The following is a 21,482-nucleotide window of genomic DNA, read 5'->3' as shown; positions in this document are numbered from 1 at the left end:
GGACAGATTTGGCTTCTTTTCTTTGATGCCCCAACTCTCCTAGTAACTGGTTTTTGCTGGTGGGAGTGTCACTGCCAGGGTATAATGGTGATACTTTGCACTTACAAAGTGAATTTTCTCCAAGGAGCTCAAAAGACTTTGTGTTGCTTCAGTCAACCTCACAATAAGCCTGTGAGGCAAGCAGGTAGCTACTGCTCCCAAAACAGAGAGTGAGCAGCATTAGAAAGTATTTTACACAGGCAGCTAGGTTGACTCATTGGTTTAAATCCATGGTCTACACAATTGGCAAATTACAGGATTCAAGAAGCACAGACAAGTTTTCCCATTACTGCCTCCTCTGCTGCCCTTTTTGGCTTATCTCCGTTCCATCTGCTCCAGTTGACAGCTAAGCCCCAGATCTCAACAATATATATGAGCGAACTAAGCCAGTGACTAATTCCTGTCGTGCGTGTGAGTGTGTACATGTCTGTGTGTGCATGCATGTGTGTGTGCCCATCTGACTTCTCGGCAGGCCTAGCATGGTTCATCTGCACCCATTACAACACGTCTCTGCATTGGTCATTGGTGTGATGCCATGCTCTGAAATGCTACCTTGGCAAATGCTCACAACCTAGAAACTCCAAATAGGTTTCTGCAAGACTCTGGATATCTGTATTTTACTAATAGTGCCCAAAAATTCATGCTGCTCAGGGCCCTATCTCCTTTCTCTTCCTTAAGCAGATAGAATTACAACTTTGAAGGCGATGCCTTTCCCTTATGGAGCTGACATATGCATCCTCTCCTTGGCCACAGTGAATTAACTAATGGGAGTGCCTGTGGAAAACAGGAATAGAAGCCAGAGCAATGCACTAAAGGGCCAGAAACAAAGATGTTCTCTGAGTTGCCATGGGTAGAACACCCAAGAAAGTCCTATTGACCAGGAGTGATTGGAGCTCCACTACAGTCATTTTCCCCTCTAGACTGAGTTCAAGGGCTCTGCTATACCACCCCCTGTCCTCTCCCTTTTCCTCTGCTTTATGGGCATATATGCTCTGTGTCCTGCTCTACTCAGGGGAATTCCTTGGGCTTTGCAGGCATGACGCAGAGAGAAGACTCCAGTACAGCAGTGTAAGCCTGTTGATCTTTTTCCCAGGACAGCAGAGCACAAGTATCCTCTGTTTTCTAGATTGCCTTGCTCTTCCTTCCAAATTGTCTCAGATCAGGCTACTGATTCCTGGGAATAGTTCCCAGCATGATGTTCTACTACAATCATTCACATTCTCTGCATGCGAGCATGCCGTAAATGTCCTTCAGAGGCAGATGCAAACCCAGAGAAACGCCTGGCCATTGTAAATGCATGTGCCAAAGAGCTAACTAGACTTATTGACACTGGAGCTTCGAAGGCTGTCCATACCCACCAGCTTCGCATCTGATCCCACAAATCAGGACGCTCTTTGCTAGAGTCCAATAAAACTGCCTTTTCTGAGAATGAGAACTTTAAAGATACCATGGAAAACCCCTAGAAATCTCTCCTTGATCCAGTCAGAAGTGCAACTGATTGAACATGGAGAATCAGCCAGTCTGTTTTGGCTTGTCCCAATAGATCAAAATCAATACTGAATATTTTTCTAAGTATATAGATTTAAAAAACCATCTCTTTATATACTCAGGTATGTACTTCTTTATACCTGACTATATAAAAAGGTAGCTTTTTTGCTGCCTTGGGAGGAATCAACTTTTGCTTTTCATTTGACTATTCAGAATAGAAGTTTTCAAAGATCAGCCGAGTCTTCTCCTTATATTCCTTCATCATGCCTCTCAAAGAATCACTCAGACAAATCATCATTTGTAGTTTTCACATAGACACACAAATAGTAATTCTTGGGAGTTAAAAGGGCATCATGTTGGGGTTATCTCTGTCATAATAGCCCCAACGTGATATTCTAGAAGTTCAAAAAAGGGAGGCCCCTGGCATTCTCAATGCTGCCAAATCCAGTAAAGCCTGTTGTACAGTGTACAAAATGCCAGAGCAGGTGATCCTCATGGGAGGGTCTGCCAGCTAAGTTAAGCCCACCTGGCTGAACTGGACTTTGGGTGAAACTGACTCCTAAAGGCAAACAGGGGAACTCAGGGAATCTCAAGTGAGCAAACTCCTACATCAACAGAAAGTTTAGCCATTGCAGTTTCCACTCACAGCCATTCTCAGGTTTCAGAAGCCAAGGTGAAGTTCCAGGTTTAGCTAAGTACCTGGCCAGACCAGCAAGTCACTTTAATGTTGCATCTGATTCATCTCCACATACCAGGACAGCTCTACCTTGAAATTTAAGTTTCTGCTTCCATCACTGGTGAGATGGGGTTACACTAACTAATGCAGCTTTAAAATATTTTCTGAGCAAAATATTTTCTGAGCAGTAAAAGCAAACAATTGCAGTGTTATAAAATCATGTCTTGTAGGAGACATTAAAATGTTACTGATACTGATCACAGTGAGGTAAAAAGCCACAAGCCAAGACTTTGAGGGAAGGAGGTAGAGGCCCTGAAAATAGCATGAGGCTGATACATAAGGTAGTTAAAACGAAGCCGGGAATGGGATCAGAAGCTAGGAATGCACATTGCTGCCGGGGATTCCTTTTCATTTGTTTTTTTCTCCCAGGCTGTGGCTTTGCCCCTTTCTGTTAAAACCCTGACAGTGCCTCCCAAGAAAGATGATCTCTGGCAAAGACAATTCCTTTGGTTTGGCCAACCCTGGCACTCAGCAGCAAAACATCATATCCAGAAAGAACCTAAATTATCCCCTGCCTTGGAACAGGAATACCTCAGGTGCTCAACGAGTGCTGGCTGGCTTGCGATTCTCTGGGCGTGACTCTCCCGAGTCATTTAAGAGAAAGAAAAAGAGAATAGTTGGGAAGGATGTAGTGAGAAGCCACCGTGAGTGAAATAGCCCATTTGCCACAAGTCAAGAGCTAGATTTGAAGAAGGAATAGCAAAGGAAATGACCAAATAAAGGAAGGGTTTCTCCTGAGTGGTAGAGCATGAAAAACTCTTACCCTTTTCATGTATAAAACACAACATATATGCGATAAATAAACACGTATAGAGTGTATCTATGACATTTAAATTTCATGATGAGGAGAGGAATTAGGAGGAAAAGATCTGAAATGGTTTGTGGGGAAGGAGATGATGTGGGGAAAAAAAGGAGAAATTTGCATCTGGTAGAAGGGATGATAGATTGGTTTGTTTCCAGAACTTCAAAAGAAGTGCTCTCAGTATCTTTACTGAAGACAAACCCCTGCTTATGAATCTTCCTGCCAGCTCATGCTTCTGTCTTTATCACCCCCCTGCCCGCTGGTTCAGGATTCTATCAAATCAGTTTGGAAGGAAATAACAAGACAGGCCAAAGAATTGGCTTTGCATATGTTTGGAGTTTACTGATCTACTGAATTCCCTTTTCAGATAATAACAGCTAGCAGTTATTGAGTACTGGCCATAAAATTGCCAGCCCCAGTGCTAAATTCTTAACATACCTTCTCACATTTAATCCTCATATACATTTTTTAAGGTGGAACTTGTCCTCATCATCCTCCAGGTGAGAAAACAAAACGGGCTCAGCAAGGGAAAGCAATTGGCCTAAGTCTTAACTGGCAGTGACAAGGGGACCTGAGCTCTAATCCTCCATTTACGTGACAGAGCCCAAGTGTAACCATTTACTCTTTAGATCACCTGCTTTGGCCCCAGGGAGTTGTGGCAGGAGTTTTACTTAGGAGGCCAGCAGTGAAATCAGAGTATATGGGCACCAAGGAGGCACCCTCATCTATTGGTAAAATCCCCACCATCAGGAGTGTTTCTTCAGGTTTGGAGTACAATCCCCGTTAGTGTATTTTGGGGTTCTCCGCTTTATAAGTGCCCTCCAGGCCAAAGAGTGCACCAAGTTATTTCAGATTCCCAAAATGAATCATCACCCCTCAGCATAGACATAATTGGCCAACTTCACTAAATTTAAGTTGACTTTCTATCAGAGTTCACATTTCCACCAACTTTTCATTAAATTAATTATTCAAAACAATTCAGAGTTAGCGTTCTCACAGCAACTGTAACTCTGCCATGACTATATTAAGGCGTAAATTGAACAGCATGTTTTGCAATAAAGTTAATTTTATATTCACCAGAGAACTGAGTTATAGTTGCTGTGGGAACCATCATTTCGAATCTCTTGACTTTGGTGCATTTAAATTCTCAACCACAGCATTGCACACCATAGCATATTTTGCACAGATGCTTAATTTGCTTCATACCATGGCCTGGCTACCATGGACTTGGACGTCCTGTCAGAGTCTAGTATATCAGCTTTCTTACTAATCCTGGTACCTCTGATACTTGACAGAGAACTAGCCAAGAAACCAAAATGATTTCCCTTTTATCTTAGAAATGTCTGTTTGGGGGAGGTGACTTTTCTTAGAAGTGCAGTCAGTGAGAGGCACCAAGTCTCAGGCAATGTCAACTAAAGCAAGCAATGCCATTTAATTTGTGAGGAGCCATGATTCTCATCCAAGGGTATTTTTGGATCTGCGCTGTATTATTCAGTACACACAGGGTGACCTCTGAAGGCTCCAAGTCCTTGCATGTGCCATTAATCATGCAGGCATGCACGGCCATACATCAGAACTTATTGGAGCTCCAGAAAAGCTAAACAACATTTCCCAGAGCCATATAAAACCCAAGCATCTCTAAATCAAGATGCATTGCAGGGCCTCTCTAAGAGGTACGTTCAGTAGAACTGGAATAGAACTCAGGCTAAATCCTGGTGGTATGGACTTAGTGACATGTGCCAGGGCAGAGAAAGAAGCTTGTTGGGGAGGGATAGCAGAGGGAGATGAAATTCTGAGGTGCTTAGAGATGCGAGCATTCCTTCTACAAGGGTTATCGATTTTTCAGCTTTATTGGAAAAATCAGTCATGCTTTCTGCCTCCTGGGGATTGCTCTGCTGCAATTTGGGAGTGTGTGTGTGTGTGTGTGTGTGTGTGTGTGTGCGCGCGCATGCGTGTGTGTGTGTGAGCTCTGCAGGTTAGCAGCTGAGTAGCAGGTCCCATTCACCATTCAATTATCCATTTAGCTAAAATGTGACTTAACAGAAACATGCTGTTGTTTTCCATGTTTGAAATACATTTGAAAGGAGGGATTTTTGTTTCTCTGCAAATGAGAAGATTTCCAAGAGGAAGCTCTCTCTCTTGCCTTCCTAAGGGCACATTCATTATGCAAAATGGAAGAATAGCACCTAACAATAGCATAGGCCAGATTTTTAGAATTCTATATTTTTTCAGAAAACAAAAACCTACTTATTTTTCCTACTGTGCCACACATACATGTACCTCCTGATTGAGACTTGTTGCAAAATTTATAAAGAACTTGTAACAACCAGTGACTTCTCCCCAAGTCCATGGTCACCTAAAAACTGTGTTAAGGACTAAAACAATACATGCATATAGAGTTTCAAAGAAGAGGAAAAGATCATGATTCAGGGTTACTTGGGTCACAAGGATGAGAAGGAGTGAATGATAGAAGGTGCTGGATTAATGAACAAGGGTGGGGCTAGGAGATGCCATTTCAGCCAGAGGAAAGAAAAGAAGGTGAAGAAGCAAAGGAGAGATTGAAATGTTTTTGGTGTTTCTGTACAGGTAGAAGGTAACATAAGACAAGATAAAATACAGTTACTGTATGAGGTCATTTGATACATAATGTTTTGAGAACAAGTCTTCAGAGGATGTGGAGGGACTAATTTGTAAGGAAGTCTTGACAGATTAATAAGTACAAATATATGTATATATGTATATACAGAAATGGATCATTGATAGATGATGGATAGATGGATGGATGGATAGATACATACATACATACATAGAGCTTGTTAAGTATGTTTGAATGCTGCAATTCAGATGTGTCAAGCTGATCTATAGGGATAAACAGAATGCAAAGGGATAAGAATCTCAGCTACAGTAACCTGGGAGGATGTTTGGGGCTGGCCCGCGGAAGCTCTGTTGCCAGGAAGAACTAGATGAAGCTGGAAGACTGAAGGCAGCCTCTTGGTCTGAAGTCATTACATCAAGGAAGTCAGGGAGGTCATTTGCTGGAGCTGTCCCATGTTCCATGGGCAGCCCTAAACCTGAGGAGAAAGCCTGGGTGACTTTGTGGTTCTCTGCTCTCCTCTTCACCCATGCTACCCTTTCTCTTCACTTCTACATGTTGCCTTTAATATGGAAAAGCAACATGGAGAGAAGGACAGAATCAGCACAAAATCCAGCCTCTTCAACCTTGTTTATTTGCTGATTCCCACCTCAAGAGTTTAATCAGCACTCTTAATTTAATCATATCATCCAGCGTGCTATTCTATGGGCAGTGTGTTTTATCCTCTGCTCCACATCTGTCCCACAAGTTTTTTCTGTTGAAGGGATGTGTAAGGAACCCTAAAAACATATAGAATTAGCCCTGCCATGTTGGGTCACAGTAGCAGGGCACACCCATGCCCCACCAAACCACCAGTATGGCTTACAGAGATTATCCATATGGCCTCCTCTCAGACTCTAGCCTACTCAGTCTGTTCTCCCAGCACTAAGAAATCCTTTAGAAATTCAAGTCAGATCAACTCATTTCTCTGCCACAAATCCCTCAATAGCCCCCTTTCCATACCTCATGCAGACCACCCCTCTCTGTTATACTTTTCTGAGCCTGGTTGAGATGTCTACTCCCTGCAGTCTGTCAGTTTCACCTCGCATGCCTCTTACATTTTAGGGGACAACTTTGGATAATATGTCACATCCATTATGTGATGATCTTACTCCCGGAACTCTTAGGAAATTACCTCACTTGTCTCGTTTCCATTTTAGTCTTTGGAGGGCATCTTCCTGGGGTCTTTGCTATACTGACTGTACTGATCCTGTTTTAAACCATAGCATACAGTCCCTCCTCATTGCCAAGTGCAAATGGAAGAATTCCTTGAGCCACATAGACCTTTCTGCTACCATTTGAGGTGTCTTTAAACAACAACAGTAATAATAGCTGTCAGTTTTGACACATTTTCTATGTACATTTACTTACAATTTATGCATCTTGTATATTACTAGATGCATTTACATATATTTATACATCATGCTAAGCATGTGATATGTATTTTCTCTTTTAAACCCCACCAACCCTCTGGAAAATATACTTTTATTGCCCTGGCTTTACAAATGAAGAAAGTTAGGAATGAAGAAGTTATCATTTTTGCCCAAGATCATGCAGCCAAGGGGTGGAGCCAGGATTTGAACCCAGGCAGCCTGGATTCAGAGCCCACTGATCTCACATCCCGAGTTCTGTCCTGTGACTACTGAGCTGACCTGAGACTTTGGTCTGAGGAGACAGCAGGATGTTTTGGGTGCCGCCCCCCCTTGCCCCATCCCTCCCTTCCACCTCTATGGTCACCAATAAAAAGAGCCCAGTGCTCGCTCCCTGTCCTTGATAATGATCAGTTATCCAGGTTGCCTAGGACTAAGAAGTTTCCTTGAACTTGGGAATTTTAGTGCTAAAACTCAAAGCAGTTTTCGGTAAATGAGGACCATTCGTCACTCTGGGTGAGAAGAGAGGCTGCAGAGTCTCTCTGCCTGGTGTCAAATCCTGGCTCCACCACTAACCAACTCTGCAACTTTGGCCAAGTTACTTCATTCCTCTGTGCCTCTATTTCCTCACCCATGAAACAGGGATAATAATAGTCCCTACACTGTAAGGTATAACGATGAAATGAGCTAATGCATGCCAGGCACATAAATAGTGTCAGGCACACAGAAATCTCTACACTAGGGAGGGGGGGAGGGTAGGGGCCGGGAGGGGGGGGGGTTGCTCTTATTGCTGTCATTATATTAAAAGCATCTTAAAATCCAGAATTTAAAACCCATAGTCTTGGGATAGAGTCTTGGCCTAGCTCTTTTACCACCCATAAGAAACAAACATTCAATGATTTCCTTATATTTCCTAAAGTTGTGCTACACACAGTAACAACAACCAAATACACAGCAATTTATCACTGGCCTGCTTTTACACTAGTTAAAAGAGAGCCGTCAGCCCTGCAGTAAGTAACGAGTCCGTGCCCACAGGCCTCCTAGATGTTATTTGTATTTTTATGACCCTCCTGTGGCTATAAGGATGCTCAGTGGGTGTAGAAATTGGATGGTTAAAAATAACAAATAAGAAATCAAAGTCGCGCCTTTGTCCCTATTTCCATACTGGGTAGGTACCACATTCATTATTTGCCGGACAGCAGTGGGAATAAGCAACACAAGGTACAACAACTTGATTATCCTCCAAGAACCAAATTAAACCATTGGACTTTCTTATTATTGTCATCCCTGCCTTTGTGTGACTTTTGTCACCCTCTTAATCTACAAACGTGCTCTCTTCTACTTCGCTGGGTGCTCTATTCTGTCTCTTTCAGTCAGGAGGCATCAGCTTCTTCCAAGTTGAAAGGCACAGACCTACTCCCACACTCATCGACAGCCACTGTCATCAGCTTGGTTTTGGACCCTGTGCTGCAACCAGCTGTTTCTTTTGCTTAGAGAAGTGCCATCCAGCCAGGGGCTTGGGGTGTGGACTGCGGGAGGTTTTATTTTTACCTGGCTGCTGAATCAAGGGCACAGTGAACCAGCAGAAACACCACACACACAGTCTATTTATGCATTCATTCAACAAATACCTTTAATGCTAGGCACTGGGGTGGGCACTGGGAAAACAGCCATACACAACAGAGTCGGAGTCTTTGCACTCAGGAGGCTTACAGGCTCCTGGGATAATGGGCATTAAACCACTGGTTTTCACTCTCAGCCACACACAGGAGTCACTTGAAGAGCTCAAAAAAAAAAAAACAAAAAACCTGATGCCAGAGTCTTATCCTCAGAGATTTTGACTTAATTGGGGTGCAACCTAGCATCGAGATTTTTCAGAACTCTCAGACAAGACTAATGTGCACCAGGTTGAGACCCACTGCTTGAAACAAAGGATGAATTGGAAGTGAGATGAGGCAGGGAGCGCTATAGGAGGAGGAGTGGGTGGTGCCATGACATCACCTAGTTGGGGGGGGACCCCTGGGCTGAAAGTCCAAAGGCCTCTGAAGGTGTGCTGGCTAACCCCAGGATGAATGGCTTTAACCAGAGTGCAAGGAGTGTTGTTTAGGGAGAGGGAGCTGCAGAAGTCCAAGAGGAGGATCCAGGCTGTGTTCTAGAACCCACCAAGGCAGTGTGGCTGAAGCTCAAGGAGCAGAGCCTGACGTGATATGAGTTGAGAAGGAGAAATGGAGAGGGCCAGATAGTGCAATGTCTTTAAGGCTCTTTTAGAGGTTCATGACTTAATCCTAATGCAGTGCTTCTCACACAGAGCAGACAACTGAATCCCACCCAGGGCTGATAAAATGCAGATTTCCAGGTCTCACCCCTTAGGTTCTGACTCAGGAGGCCTGGGATGAAGCCCAAAAATGTGTATTTCTAACAAGTTCCCAGGTGACATTGATGCTGCTGGTCCCAGGACCACACTTTGAGAAACATTGTTCCCATCTAATCAATTGGAGAAACCCCTGGTACATTTTCAGCAGATTTCAACATGGTACCAGTTGGTTTTACCTTAGCAACATGGTGATATTTTCCCAGCACTAGCCCACGACATCCTCCTGTGATAGGTGAAGTGGAATAAAGAGGATGTTCCAGAGGAAGAAAGCAAGCTCCCCCAAGGGAAGCATAGGCTTGTGTGATACTCTGGTTCTACTGCATGATAATGATTCATTCTTGAATTCACTGAGTAATTGACAGGAGCTTTCCCCCTCCCAAGAAGAGCTGTTTCCAGTTACTGTTGCCTAAACACTGTTTCCTTCCCACCATGATCCTCTACTGGTTTGAGAAAAACAAATGTAATAATAGGAGCTTAAAGCATTGAAACAGTAAAAAACAAGATGTATCTTCCTTTCCCCTTTTCTCTCCAATGTGGAAAAAAATTTTTTTAAGTTCACCGTTTTCTTTGAGGCTGAGGCTAAGCCTGCTGCCTTCCTTTCCCTGGGAAGACAGAAATGATGCAGATCAGTGAGAATCCAGGTGAATCCAGGAAACATGCAATATAGACAGCTGACTCCAAATTTATATCCCGTTGCACAGAGGCTCTGCTGCTTCTGTTGCTCCTAGGGTGGAGGGGTATGATTTCTGCCTACGAGCAGAAGATGAGCAGTGGACCATGGAAAAGATCACTGGCCTTCCCAGCCATCCCTACCCGGCATCCCCCATATGCTCCTCTACACAAACTCTTTAAGACATACAGAGGCTGCTGAAACAGAGAAAAACATCTGTCTCTGGATTTGCCATGTCTTCTTAACAAAGCAGAGGCAGACATTCAACTACAGGTTCATGGCTGAGTTTCCATGCCAATTTGTACCTATAAACAGAGTCCCTACACAGCTCCCTCCTCCTCGCACAGGTGAGCAAGAGGGACAAGCCCTTCCATTTTCTGGGGACCAAAATGCTTCATTGGCAGCCAGTCTTCTAAAATTAGTTGGAGCTTTCCCCAGAGTATCTTGAAGCACCAAATTAATTTTCTGAGTGTCTGCCACTGCAGTTTAGTATAAATGGCCACTGAACCCCTGGTGATCCATGGTCCCCAACACCTCAGCTGTTTTCAATTCTAGAGAGTTCTGGAATCCAATGGAAAACTCTATTACATATTTCCAGTGTGTACTTCTCAATTCCAACAACGTCCAGCTCTCAGAAAATAGTGATACCTAAAACAATTGGAAGAGAAAGTTTCCCTAATTAAGTTAACATGCCAAAGTACAATTCTGTCCAAGAGAAAAAGCCACCACTTATTCTACCTTCAATTCTCCTGCTCCTCAGAATTGCCCTTAGCTTCAGTGGGTTTTCCCCTCACTTACCCAGACCAACTTGGCATTGCTAGGTTCTTAGATGCAATCAGACACTGAGGATACTGGAGGGGTTTTTTTTAACCTGAAACAGGATAGACTTAGGTTTTGTTTTGGTTTTTTTCCTAACCTGGAGGTGAGGCAGAGAAATAGCTTGCACTTGTAACTTTGCCCCAGAGGAAAGCCTACCACTAATTGTAATGTGTGCATTAGCAACTATATCAAAATGAACTACACGATCTACTGTCTATTGAACATATACAGTATACCAAGCTCTATGCTAAAATCTTTACCTTTATAATTTCATTTCACCCCTCTGGCATCTGTACAAAGTGTCTTCATCACCTCTGTTAAGTTACTTATTCAACAAACATTTAATACCTGTTATATGCCAACTGTTTTTCTAGACATTGAAGATATCTCAGTGTACAAAAGAGACGAAAGTTCCAGCCTTCATGCAAGTTATATTGGGAAAGACGGTAAATAAGGTTGATTTGTAAGATACATAGTTTTACCCACAGGGGTAAGAGGTGAAACTACCAGCTCAGGGTCACAGAGACAGCAAGAGGCACATCTAGGTTTTAATCTCAGAGTTTTCTGACCCAAACCAGGCTAAGATTTTCCCCTTGATTCAGAGACTTTCCATAAGGGTTTATTCCAGGGTACAGTAGCTCTCCTAATGGTCTCTTGAGCCAAACGGGGATGCCTCACTTTTCCAGCATTCTTGTCATCTGTCCTCATTTATACACAGCCTGTTTTGTGTTTTCACTTGCATTTCTATCTGGGTAGGGTGTTGTCCTCTGTGCTTTTCTAAGGCATGCGAGATGCTGAATGTTAAGATCCTTCTTCTCTTTCTACACCCCTTATACAATACATACCTCTTATACCCCTTATAAACTATTAGCCTCTAAATTGCTGCACATGCCAGAACATTCCTTGATGCTTTTTTAGAAAAACCTTTTATGGTAATTATAGCTTTCTTCAAGTGCATTTATGTTCCCCTTTTTGCTGTGCTTTAGACATTATTTTCCTCATGCCTACATTTTGTTAAGGCAAAAAGCCTGCCTACCTGGTAACTATGTCATTGGAGGGTTTGTTGTTGTTGTTGTTTGGTTTTTGTTTTTGTGGGGGGTTCTTGTTTTAGTGTTTGGAATTTCATGTGTAGTATAGTCTTGGAAACAATTCCATTCCCACTCTGCCAAAGAGGTTGGAAATTCTGAGTTCAGTTAAAGGTCATTCATTCATTTCTCTGCTTATTGAGTATTAGCAATCCAAGAGTAAACAAGATAGACATGGCACCTGCCCTGACAGATTTACTTCATAACAGAAGTGCCCAGGGAAGCTGTTCAGTTGTATACTGCACAAGTTTAGAGGCACCATTCAAATTATAGTTGGTTATGTACACATTTATTACAATGATAGTAAAATGTCTTAAGAAGTGGCTGCTGGATGGATAGCAAGGATCAAGAAGATGCTAGACAGTTCTAATCCAGTGTGGTGGGTAGGGTAGGATAGGGTAGGGAAGGATAAGATAAAGGAGGGTGGGGTAGGCAAGGGCAGGGCAAGGCAGGATAGCGGGAGGATAAGCGAGGGTAAGGTAGAGTAGGAGAGGATAGGATAGGGCAAGATCAAAGCACTATCACAGGTGTAGCTAGCCTGGTACTGGGAGCTTTGGAAAAGTTTCCTGGTCATGACTTCTGGGTAGGGATCTGAAGAATGGGTTGAAGTTAGGTAGATGAGAAAAGAGTAAAGGAAAGACTGAACAGCTTTGATCTGACCAAATTCTAAAGTGGTACTGACACAGGCTGACTTGAGAACCAGTTCATAAAAGGTCTGTAAGCCAGGTGAAAGACTTCAGGCTCTTCCTTGGGTCAGTGGAAAGCTGTGGCTGTGTTTTGAGTAGTGTTCTAAACGGAGAGAAGTGGATGGTGGTGCAAGACTGGAAGCAGGCGAAGGGGAGGGGCACCTGGGTGGCTCAGTTGGTTGAACATCTGACTTTGGCTCAGGTCATGATCTCACAGTTTGTGGTTTCAAGCCCCGCATCGGACTCTGAGCTGACGGCTCAAAACCTGGAGCCTGCTTCAGATTCTGTGTTTCCCTCTCTCTCTGCCCCTCCTCTACTCATGCTCTTGTCTCTCTGTCTCTCAAAAATAAATAAATGTTAAAAAATTTTTTTCAAAAAGACTGGAAGCAGGGAGACCAATTAGGAGGCTTTCACAAGAGTCCACAGCAAAGATGAGGAGGCTTGGGTTATTGCAGTGACAGCAGGGGTGGGAACAAAGTGCAGATTCCAGACATATTTAGGAGGAAGGACAAGCAGGACTTCTTATTGCTAAGATAAAAACCAGGCAGGACTTGGTTGTTGATAAGATATAAGCAATGAGAGAAGTGGTAGAGGACAGGGAGGGTATTAAGAATGACTCTAAGGTTTCAGTTTGGGGCACTGCAGTACATGGAGGTGCCATTCATTGATAAGTGGATCAAAGTTTGGAAGATAGGGGAAAAAGAGGCTGAATTCTCTTGAGTTTGAGATGCTTGTGAGTAACAGATGGCAATATTGAGATGTGAGTTGCAGTCCAGGTATAGACTTCAGAGGACTGGAGATAAAGATTTAGGAGATGTCAGAATATAAGTATAAGCTTGGGGTTTTTTTAATCCCAAATTTCTGCATCTGGTCTAATTTTTGTCAATACAAAAAGCCTGCCTACCTCCTGGTAACTGTGTTGATGTATTGTTGTTGGGGGGGGGTTGTTTTTTGTTTTAGTGGCTAAAATTATGTATGTAGAAGTCTTAGAAACCACACCACTTCCAAAGGCATTGGAAGTCTGAAAGAACCTGCCCGAGATATCACTGATGGCCTTGAGAGTTCTCTTTTGACCTTTGAGAAGAGGGCCCCACTGTCTTCTCATGACTCTCAGAAGAGTTTATAGATAAGACAGGCTGAAATGATACAACACAATCTGACTGACCATTCATTCAACCATCTGCAATGTGCCTGACATGAGGCCAGCAAGCAAGGAACTCTTCGGTTTCATGGAGTTGAGGGTCCAGGATAAGGTTTTTCAACCTTGGCACTATTGACATTTAAAGCTGTATTGTTGTGCGGACTGTCCTGTGCATTTCAGGATGTCACGTGGTACTCCTGACCTCTATGCACTAGATATCAGTAGCATGCTCCTCAAGTTGTGATAATTAAAAATGTCTCCTGATCTTGCCAAATGTCTCCGAAAAGAGGAAAAAGGAACTAATGAGACTCAGTGAAGCCTCACTAGCCTAAGGTCATAATGGAACCTGGAGTCTCCAGACAGTCAGCTGTCTAGCTACATAAAGACCCAAAAACTGTCCCATACCACATTCTATATCAGTGATCTGAAAGGTGGGCACTTCTATATCAGTCATCTGAAAGGTGGGCACTCCAGGAAGTCAGCAGTGCTTGCCAGAAGACTCCATATGGTAGACCTCTTGGATCCCCAAGTATGAGCCCATAAGCCCATTCCAACTTTAGTTATAAAATCCTCTCCAGAGAAAAGTTGCCACCTGACGCCCATTTGCCCTCCAGACTAATTACTTCCTACATTTTGTTTTTCCTTAAGCAGAAGCTGGCTTTGCACTTTACAAACACAACGAATCACCTTCTCAGAAGGCCAGCAGCAGAATGAACTTGTGCTGGGGATAGCTTGGGGTTGCCTAGCAACACCATGCACCTGCCAAGGCTACTTTTTTCCTCTTCAAGCTAAAAGCAAAGTGCTGTCCATTAATTCCCAGCTACCCCGAAACTTCTCAGAGATTTGCCAGCTTCCCACTGTTCATGTTTTCATCTTTCTCATATGATGTGGAGAAAACCTGCTACTGTGGTCTGTTTATCTCACTTCAGTTGGTTGTGGGGGGGGGAATCAAGAGAGAAAGAGAAAGGGGGAAAAAAGCTTCATTTCAATCTAAGAGCACAGATATTTTGAGTGCCTATCTCTGACTGACATGCTAGTGTTCTTTGCAAATTTAAATTTTATATAGTCGACGTGGATTTCCTGCACAATGAGGCTTCTGTTGAGACTTTGGGTGTGATTTTAGTCAAAGCATGAGACCTCAAAGTGGCTAAATAACAAAGCACATATAATAGATGGCGTGCTGAGCAAATGTTGCTAGGTCTGTCATTTAGTGTATTCCCTGTGATCCATTCAACCAAAACTCTACTGGTAGAAATTGCAAAGCTGGAGGTGGCTGGAGGTTGGAGATACACTCTTTTCCTTGAGAACCTCTGATATGTCCCTTGGGCTTTTCCTACTGAGTTTCATTTTGCTCCTGTGAAGTGTTTGTGGTAATTCTCTGAAACTGAGGATGACTTCCACTCCCAGAACATACGCACAGTATGAACAAGGGCATGTCACTGGTTCTCCATGGTCACCTCCTTGGTATGGAAAGGAATGGAAATTTGGGTCTGGGCTCTGTAAAAATAAGTGTGGATACCAGCAAGTCTTTCTTGAGCTATGCAGACACTTAATCTTCATTTGCATCCTGGGTTTAGTGCTGGGCTACACAGCAAAAGGAAACATGAAGCTCTGATAACAGTCTCCTGTTTCTCCTCCCAAGCCAGCTCAGCTTCCTCACAGAGACTCCCCGCCCATAGAATTTCTCCTCTTTTCCTTATCCTGTTCTCTCAGGTCCTAACCTATACCACTATCTGGAAAGGATGGAAGGGAACAAGCATTCAAAAGTAAGATACCTTAAATAAGCAAATTTCAACTCATTTTCAGACCCTCTGGACCTCTCTTCCTAGGGGGAGTCCTTTCAATTCCCACCACTGCCACATGCACAGATTAGGTTTGTTGAGCTTGAGGGGAACTCAAGAGAGCTAAAATGTCACTTGAAGGCTTGTGGAACTCTGCAGAGAGAAGTAAGGGGGGGAATGCATGCTTTTGATTCAGAAGATTTGGGCCAGAATGATTTCACATCCATTACCTCCCTCATTGCAAAGCTCTTCATCCGCTCCCAACAGCCCAACCCCACCCCCTACACTTTGTGTGGTTTAAAACTAGATAGAGAAAAAAGATAGATATGGTGACAGAGGTGGAGATAGAATTAAAGATAGATATTCAGGGAAGTTACATTCTGGGGACAATTAAATTAGTGGCCTTTTGGGGTATATTTAAATGAAGTAAAAAGAACATACTTAGTTTGCACAACTCTATAAATTTGCTAGAAGTCACTGCATTGTGCACTTAAAACAGGTGAATTTTATGGTATGTAAATTATGGCTCAATAAAGCTGTTAAAGAAAAAATGAAAACATATCCAGTAAAGCTTGTCAGCAAGTAGGTTTTGTGAGTGTGGTGACATCCTACCATTCTGTGCTGCTCTCCACATCCTATAAAGGGTGACAAAGGCTCTGTGGGGGAGCCTTTCCTCTCCCTTGTTAGTGCCCCCTGCTACCCTTCCTCCTCTACCCTCACCCAGGCTCCCAGCACCCAAGCTCAGGTTAGAAGAGTGGTAGGTACAGTGTTTTGGGGTGCTAGAGTGATTAGCACCACTGCAGGAAAAAAAAATGAGAAAAGAAAGAAAACATTGTCACGAAATAGGAATTACTCAAACAGCACCTCATTCCCTATGCACACGCACATTGCTCTCTTTTCCCCATTCATGACACTGAGTACTCACTTGTTCCACAGCCTGCAGATTCAGCAGTATTTTTAAATCATATAAATAGATTGAGTGATAAACAGCCAGCATTTTTAAAATGCCCCTTTAAAACTTAATATTACAAAAATATGAAAATGGCCTAGCCAACCCATCGAGTTCTTGGTCATAAGAAGCTTGTGATAACCATATATAAATGTATCCTTGAGATTCTGAAAAATGGAGAACACATTGCCTCCATCCTGGGTTGATAGGGAATTTTCTGTCTTCTGCAGTAGGTACTTCTTAAAAAAAAAAAAAAATTTTTTTTGGAAGTAGCCTCAACTTTGAGCTACTGGCTAAAAATAACAGCCTACCTAGGCTTTTAAGCTCAGAGCTGGTTTAGTTTTCTGGAATATTCCCCACTTTGGGAAGGTTGCCTCAGACCCCTTCACACAGGTCAGTGTCATTGGGGATCCCCTGCATCTGGGACCCTACTATGTCTTGCAACTGCATGCATTGCCTGCTTCCCTGACTCTTTCAAAGGCAGGCACGGGCCCCACTCTGAGGCTGGCCCAGTGGCTGCCCTGCGGCCTTGCTCCCCCTTTGCATGGCTCCCCTGCTACCCCAGCATGGCCTCACGTCCCTCCTTCTCATCCTCTCCATTTCTCCAACCAGATGGCTGCCCCGATTTGTGCAACGGCAACGGGAGATGCACGCTGGGTCAGAACAGCTGGCAGTGTGTCTGCCAGACCGGCTGGAGAGGGCCCGGATGCAACGTTGCCATGGAAACCTCCTGTGCTGATAACAAGGATAATGAGGGAGGTGAGCAAGCGTCTTCTAATTCCCAGCCCCTCAAGAGCAGAGCATTGTGTATACTTCCATCATGAGTCATTTTTTCCTGAAAGACCTCCCCTATACTATTGTCAAATGTTGTTATAACATTTCCTCTGAAACAAATGCAGCCGAGAACGGGCGATGTTGGGCCAGTGGGGGCTTCTGGAAACAAGACTGAAGGCACTGGGGTTTGATGCTGGCTTTGGGTTGTCAAGTAGCACTGATGCAGAAAGGTGGCGGGGCCCTGGCTCTGCCTTTGGGTGCCCACTCCCGCCTGACCCTTCAGGGCTGGAAGTTACAAACAAATCAATGATGATGATCACAATATGTGCTTCATGCTGTGCTCAGACTTCCCAGCAACCCCTTCCTCCTTACAGCCCTTTGAGATGTTACTTTACAAATGAGGAACCTGAAGCTTAGACCACAGTTAAGTAACTTTTTAAGATAAGTCAACCACCAACAGTAAAACTGGGACCCAAACCCAGATCTGACTCCAAAGTCCCACTTTCCAGCCAGTGGTTGGCAAACTACAGTCCGTTGGCCAAATCCAATCCATTGCCTGGCATGGTATGAGCTGAAAACTGGTTTTTACATTTTCAAAGGTTGGGGGGTGGGATGGGAATCTAAAGAACAACAGTATTTCAAGACATGTGAAAACTGTGTGGAATTCAAATATCAGTGTTCATTTATGAAGTTTTATTGGAAGATAGCAATGCCTACTGGTTTATGTATCACCCTCAAAGGCAGCATTGAGTAGTTGGAGAGAGCACATGGCTGATAAAGTCTAAAATATTTATTCTCTGGCCCTTTACTGGAAATTTGTCAATCCCTATTCTGAACCTCTGAACTGAATTTTCCTTCCTGTGTTAGTCCCTGATGGAATGCTAAAATTCTGGGGCTAAATGGAATCGCAGTAGCATAGGGGCTATGTGATTTCCTAAGATTATGGAGCAAGCCTCCGTAAGCATCAGTACAGGTGTGTGAACCACTCCCGCCAAAATTACTAACTGGTCAGAATTCCCTCAGAGTGCAAGTTGTTTCAGGGTATAAGAGGATCCATGCATTCAACTATTTGATTTAATAAGAATGTGTATAGTCCCACTCTGTCAGTCCCTGTGCTCTGGGAATGTCAGCTCCTCTTCTCATGACCCCAAAGTCAGCTTAGGTAGTGTCCAGAAGAGGGTGCAATCCATCAGGGGGATGGATGAAAGTGTTTGTCTATTTTTCCGTTCCTCATCCTCTTAACAGACACTTTGCAATTTCCATAATATATTATTGCTGTTATATATGGACATAATGTGTAAATAAGCTAACATACATATAATGATAGTAGTACACCAATCAAAAAAGCTTATAGACCCAATGTGTTTACAGAGCACCCATTCATTCATTTACCTTTCTGAAACAGAGCCAAAATAAAAGCCACTTTAATTCATTTTTGAATGAAGTGAGGCATAACTGTGTATATCCATACATTTTTTTTCCAAGACAGAGTCAAAATCACATTACCTATCCTGATGAGGTTCAATTTTTTTTTTCTGGTCCCTGGTGATTAATCTTAGCAAAGTTGTTGCTTACAGAGAGATCAGCTCCTTCCTCTTCCAGAAAGGAACCACTGCCCTGGGGCCCTTCCCCACTGCAGACGTCAGCAGTTGAAAGCATAGCAAATGGCTGGAATGCAGCACCCCGGGAAGGGGGACTCAGTCTCCCCAGCACACCCTGCACTATCCACGTCCTTCTCAGCCAGCCCTACCCCTCCCAGATCGCAGCCTTTTCCAGGAGAAAATCAAATTCCTGAAGTAGTGGAGCTGGAGGAGACCCAATAGGTGTGATTGGTCCTGGTCTGAGGACTACACTACAGGCACAGTGCAGGGTCCCTCCTGGTGGGCAGAGGCCGAGCATCTGAAAGGCAAGGCACAAAAGCAAATGAGGCAGTGATTATGCTAAAGACAATAATGGCCTTGTTATGGGAACTATTAAAGTGAACCTCCCAAGGAAGTAATTAGCCACTAAGAAAAAAAAAAAAAAAGACTCTGCACAGTGTTTATAAAAAGAAACTCCCAGTTAATTCAGAGTTGCTTATGTCAGGTGAGAGAGGTAGGCACGGATTGTCTCTCACCTGGTGTAAGCAATTCACAATTAACTGAATTCTTTTTTTGGAGGAGATTCCTCAGTGCAGAGTATCCTTTTTATGGTTAATTACTTCCCTAGGAGGTGTGCTAAGCACTTTGCTGTTTATTGATAAATATTAAAGTTGCTCCTCATCAACTCCAGATCCAATCCTGCAGCACACTAATGATATCACCTTTTTGTTTGTTTTGGTTGGGGAAGGAGTTCTGCCCCAGGCTCTCTCTTGGCTTTGGGAGTTCTCAAGCAGGGCTTTGTGGTTTCTGAACCTGACAGTAGGTCAGAGGAGGCACCCAGACAGAGCATGAATGTCAGCCTGGGGAGCAGCTGCAATGAACACATTTGTTATGAACCTCATGAATGCAGAAATAACAGAGTGCTCATCCAAAGTGAGTTGGAAGAGGCAAATCATTTTTTCATTTGGGAACACTCTACGTTTAAAAAAATAAAATCTCAGTTTAAAGGGATAGATATTTTTATTTTAAACTGAGAGATATAAATACAATATAGATACGGGTATTTGAAGCCCTTAATAGCCTTTTTCAAACGGGGTTCCTCTGGGAGAGAGTTAAGCATTGGTGCTTTATGGCCACTAATAGTCCTGAAAGTTTAGCTTATAGCAAAATCACCTGTAAGGCTTGATTAAACACTGATTGCTAAATCTCCCCTGCCTCCCCCCACCCCGAATTTCTGATTCCACAGACTTGGGGTGGGATGCAAGAATTTTAACTTCTAGTAAATTTCCAAGTAATGCTGATGCATGTTCTCTTTGAAAGCCACTGCCCTAAGACATTCATTATATGGAATGAATTAACTTTTCCCCTATGCATCTGGAATGGTACTAGCTAAGTGCCTTCCTTAGAAGACTTGAGAAAATTTTCACTCAAGTGTTTTCTCTATTCTGTGGTGCTTACATGAGAAGCCCTATTGGAAAAAGCTGCCTTCAAATATCCCACAAAAACAGATTGCGGCAGTTCCATGCCTTCTTATTCCTATCCCTTTCAAAGTCTCCCAACACCCCCGAACCATGTGACCGTCAACTTAACCTCAGGAAAGCAATGGCTGACTCTGAAGGGGCAAGCTTTCCCTGCCATTGATCCTAAGAAGAAGTAGAAACAGTTCAGACACACATGCCAGCAAGCAGACTGTCTTTTTAATAGTGAGAGATCTTCACTTGAACTGCTCACCCCAATTTGAAAAAGAAGAGACTCAAAGAAATATTTTTGCTTACAGAAGACAAATACTAGCTCATTAAAGTCTGAGAATACACACAACATGTGCATCAAGTGACAGGCAGATAATATTTAATTATCACCACCAAGACAGAGGTGTGAGATTTAGTTCATCACAGCCAAGGATAGGAGAAAGGGTGTAGATTTCTTCTAAAAGTGGGAACCTCGAGGTGGGGAAGCATTGTTAGACTGTCTGGCCTGGAAAGACAGGTCCTTCTTTTTCCGTACACCCTTTTATCACCCAGAACTTAGTCAGGAGCTCCAGCCCTCTGTCTCTGCAGAGCCCAGCTCCCCTCATTTCCAGCTAGCCTGGGAGTCTGTCTGCAGTACCCATGGAATCCCATCAGATGTCGTCTCCAGTCTGTGGGTGGAGGCCTGGGGTGGAGGGGGTAAGAGAAAGCCCTTCCTAAACTGATCTTGTCCACAGTCCCACTGGCATCACATCCTTCCTTACTACATTAGCGAGCTGTTTCCCTTGTTAATTGAACATAGCCCTAAAAATTAGACTTATTCCTTCTCCTGTCACTTCTCTGGTAGCTCAGTTAACACCCTAACATCATAATGGTTAAAAGCCTAGGCTCAGGGGCCATTCTTTGTGTCCAACTTCTGCAAGTAACTGGACTCCTCAAAGTCTCACTTTTCTTGTCTGTGAAATAGGCATGATAATACCGCCTCTGTTAGTAGATGTGAAGTTTCAGTGGGGAACATCTGTAATACGTTTCGCCAAGTGCCTGGCTGATGGAATGTCCCCAAGTGCTAGCTGCTGCCAGTTCTAACATC

The 21,482-nt window shown here is 43.4% G+C and overlaps 1 protein-coding gene across 1 annotated transcript in view; it reads left to right on the top strand.

Annotated features, from left to right (window-relative positions):
* TENM2 (teneurin transmembrane protein 2) overlaps window positions 1-21,482 on the top strand; it is a 1,222,720-nt gene that overhangs the window by 1,096,146 nt on the left and 105,092 nt on the right. The window contains exon 17 of the mRNA XM_029942895.1: window positions 17,185-17,331. Within this exon, the coding sequence (XP_029798755.1) occupies window positions 17,185-17,331 (147 nt within the window). The remainder of the gene's footprint in view (window positions 1-17,184; window positions 17,332-21,482) is intronic.

This window comes from Suricata suricatta, chromosome 6 (genome assembly GCF_006229205.1).
Source record: "Suricata suricatta isolate VVHF042 chromosome 6, meerkat_22Aug2017_6uvM2_HiC, whole genome shotgun sequence".
NCBI classification, from domain to species: domain Eukaryota; kingdom Metazoa; phylum Chordata; class Mammalia; order Carnivora; family Herpestidae; genus Suricata; species Suricata suricatta.
The sequence above is the reverse complement of the archived record's forward strand: the minus strand, read 5'-3'. Positions and strand labels throughout refer to the sequence as shown.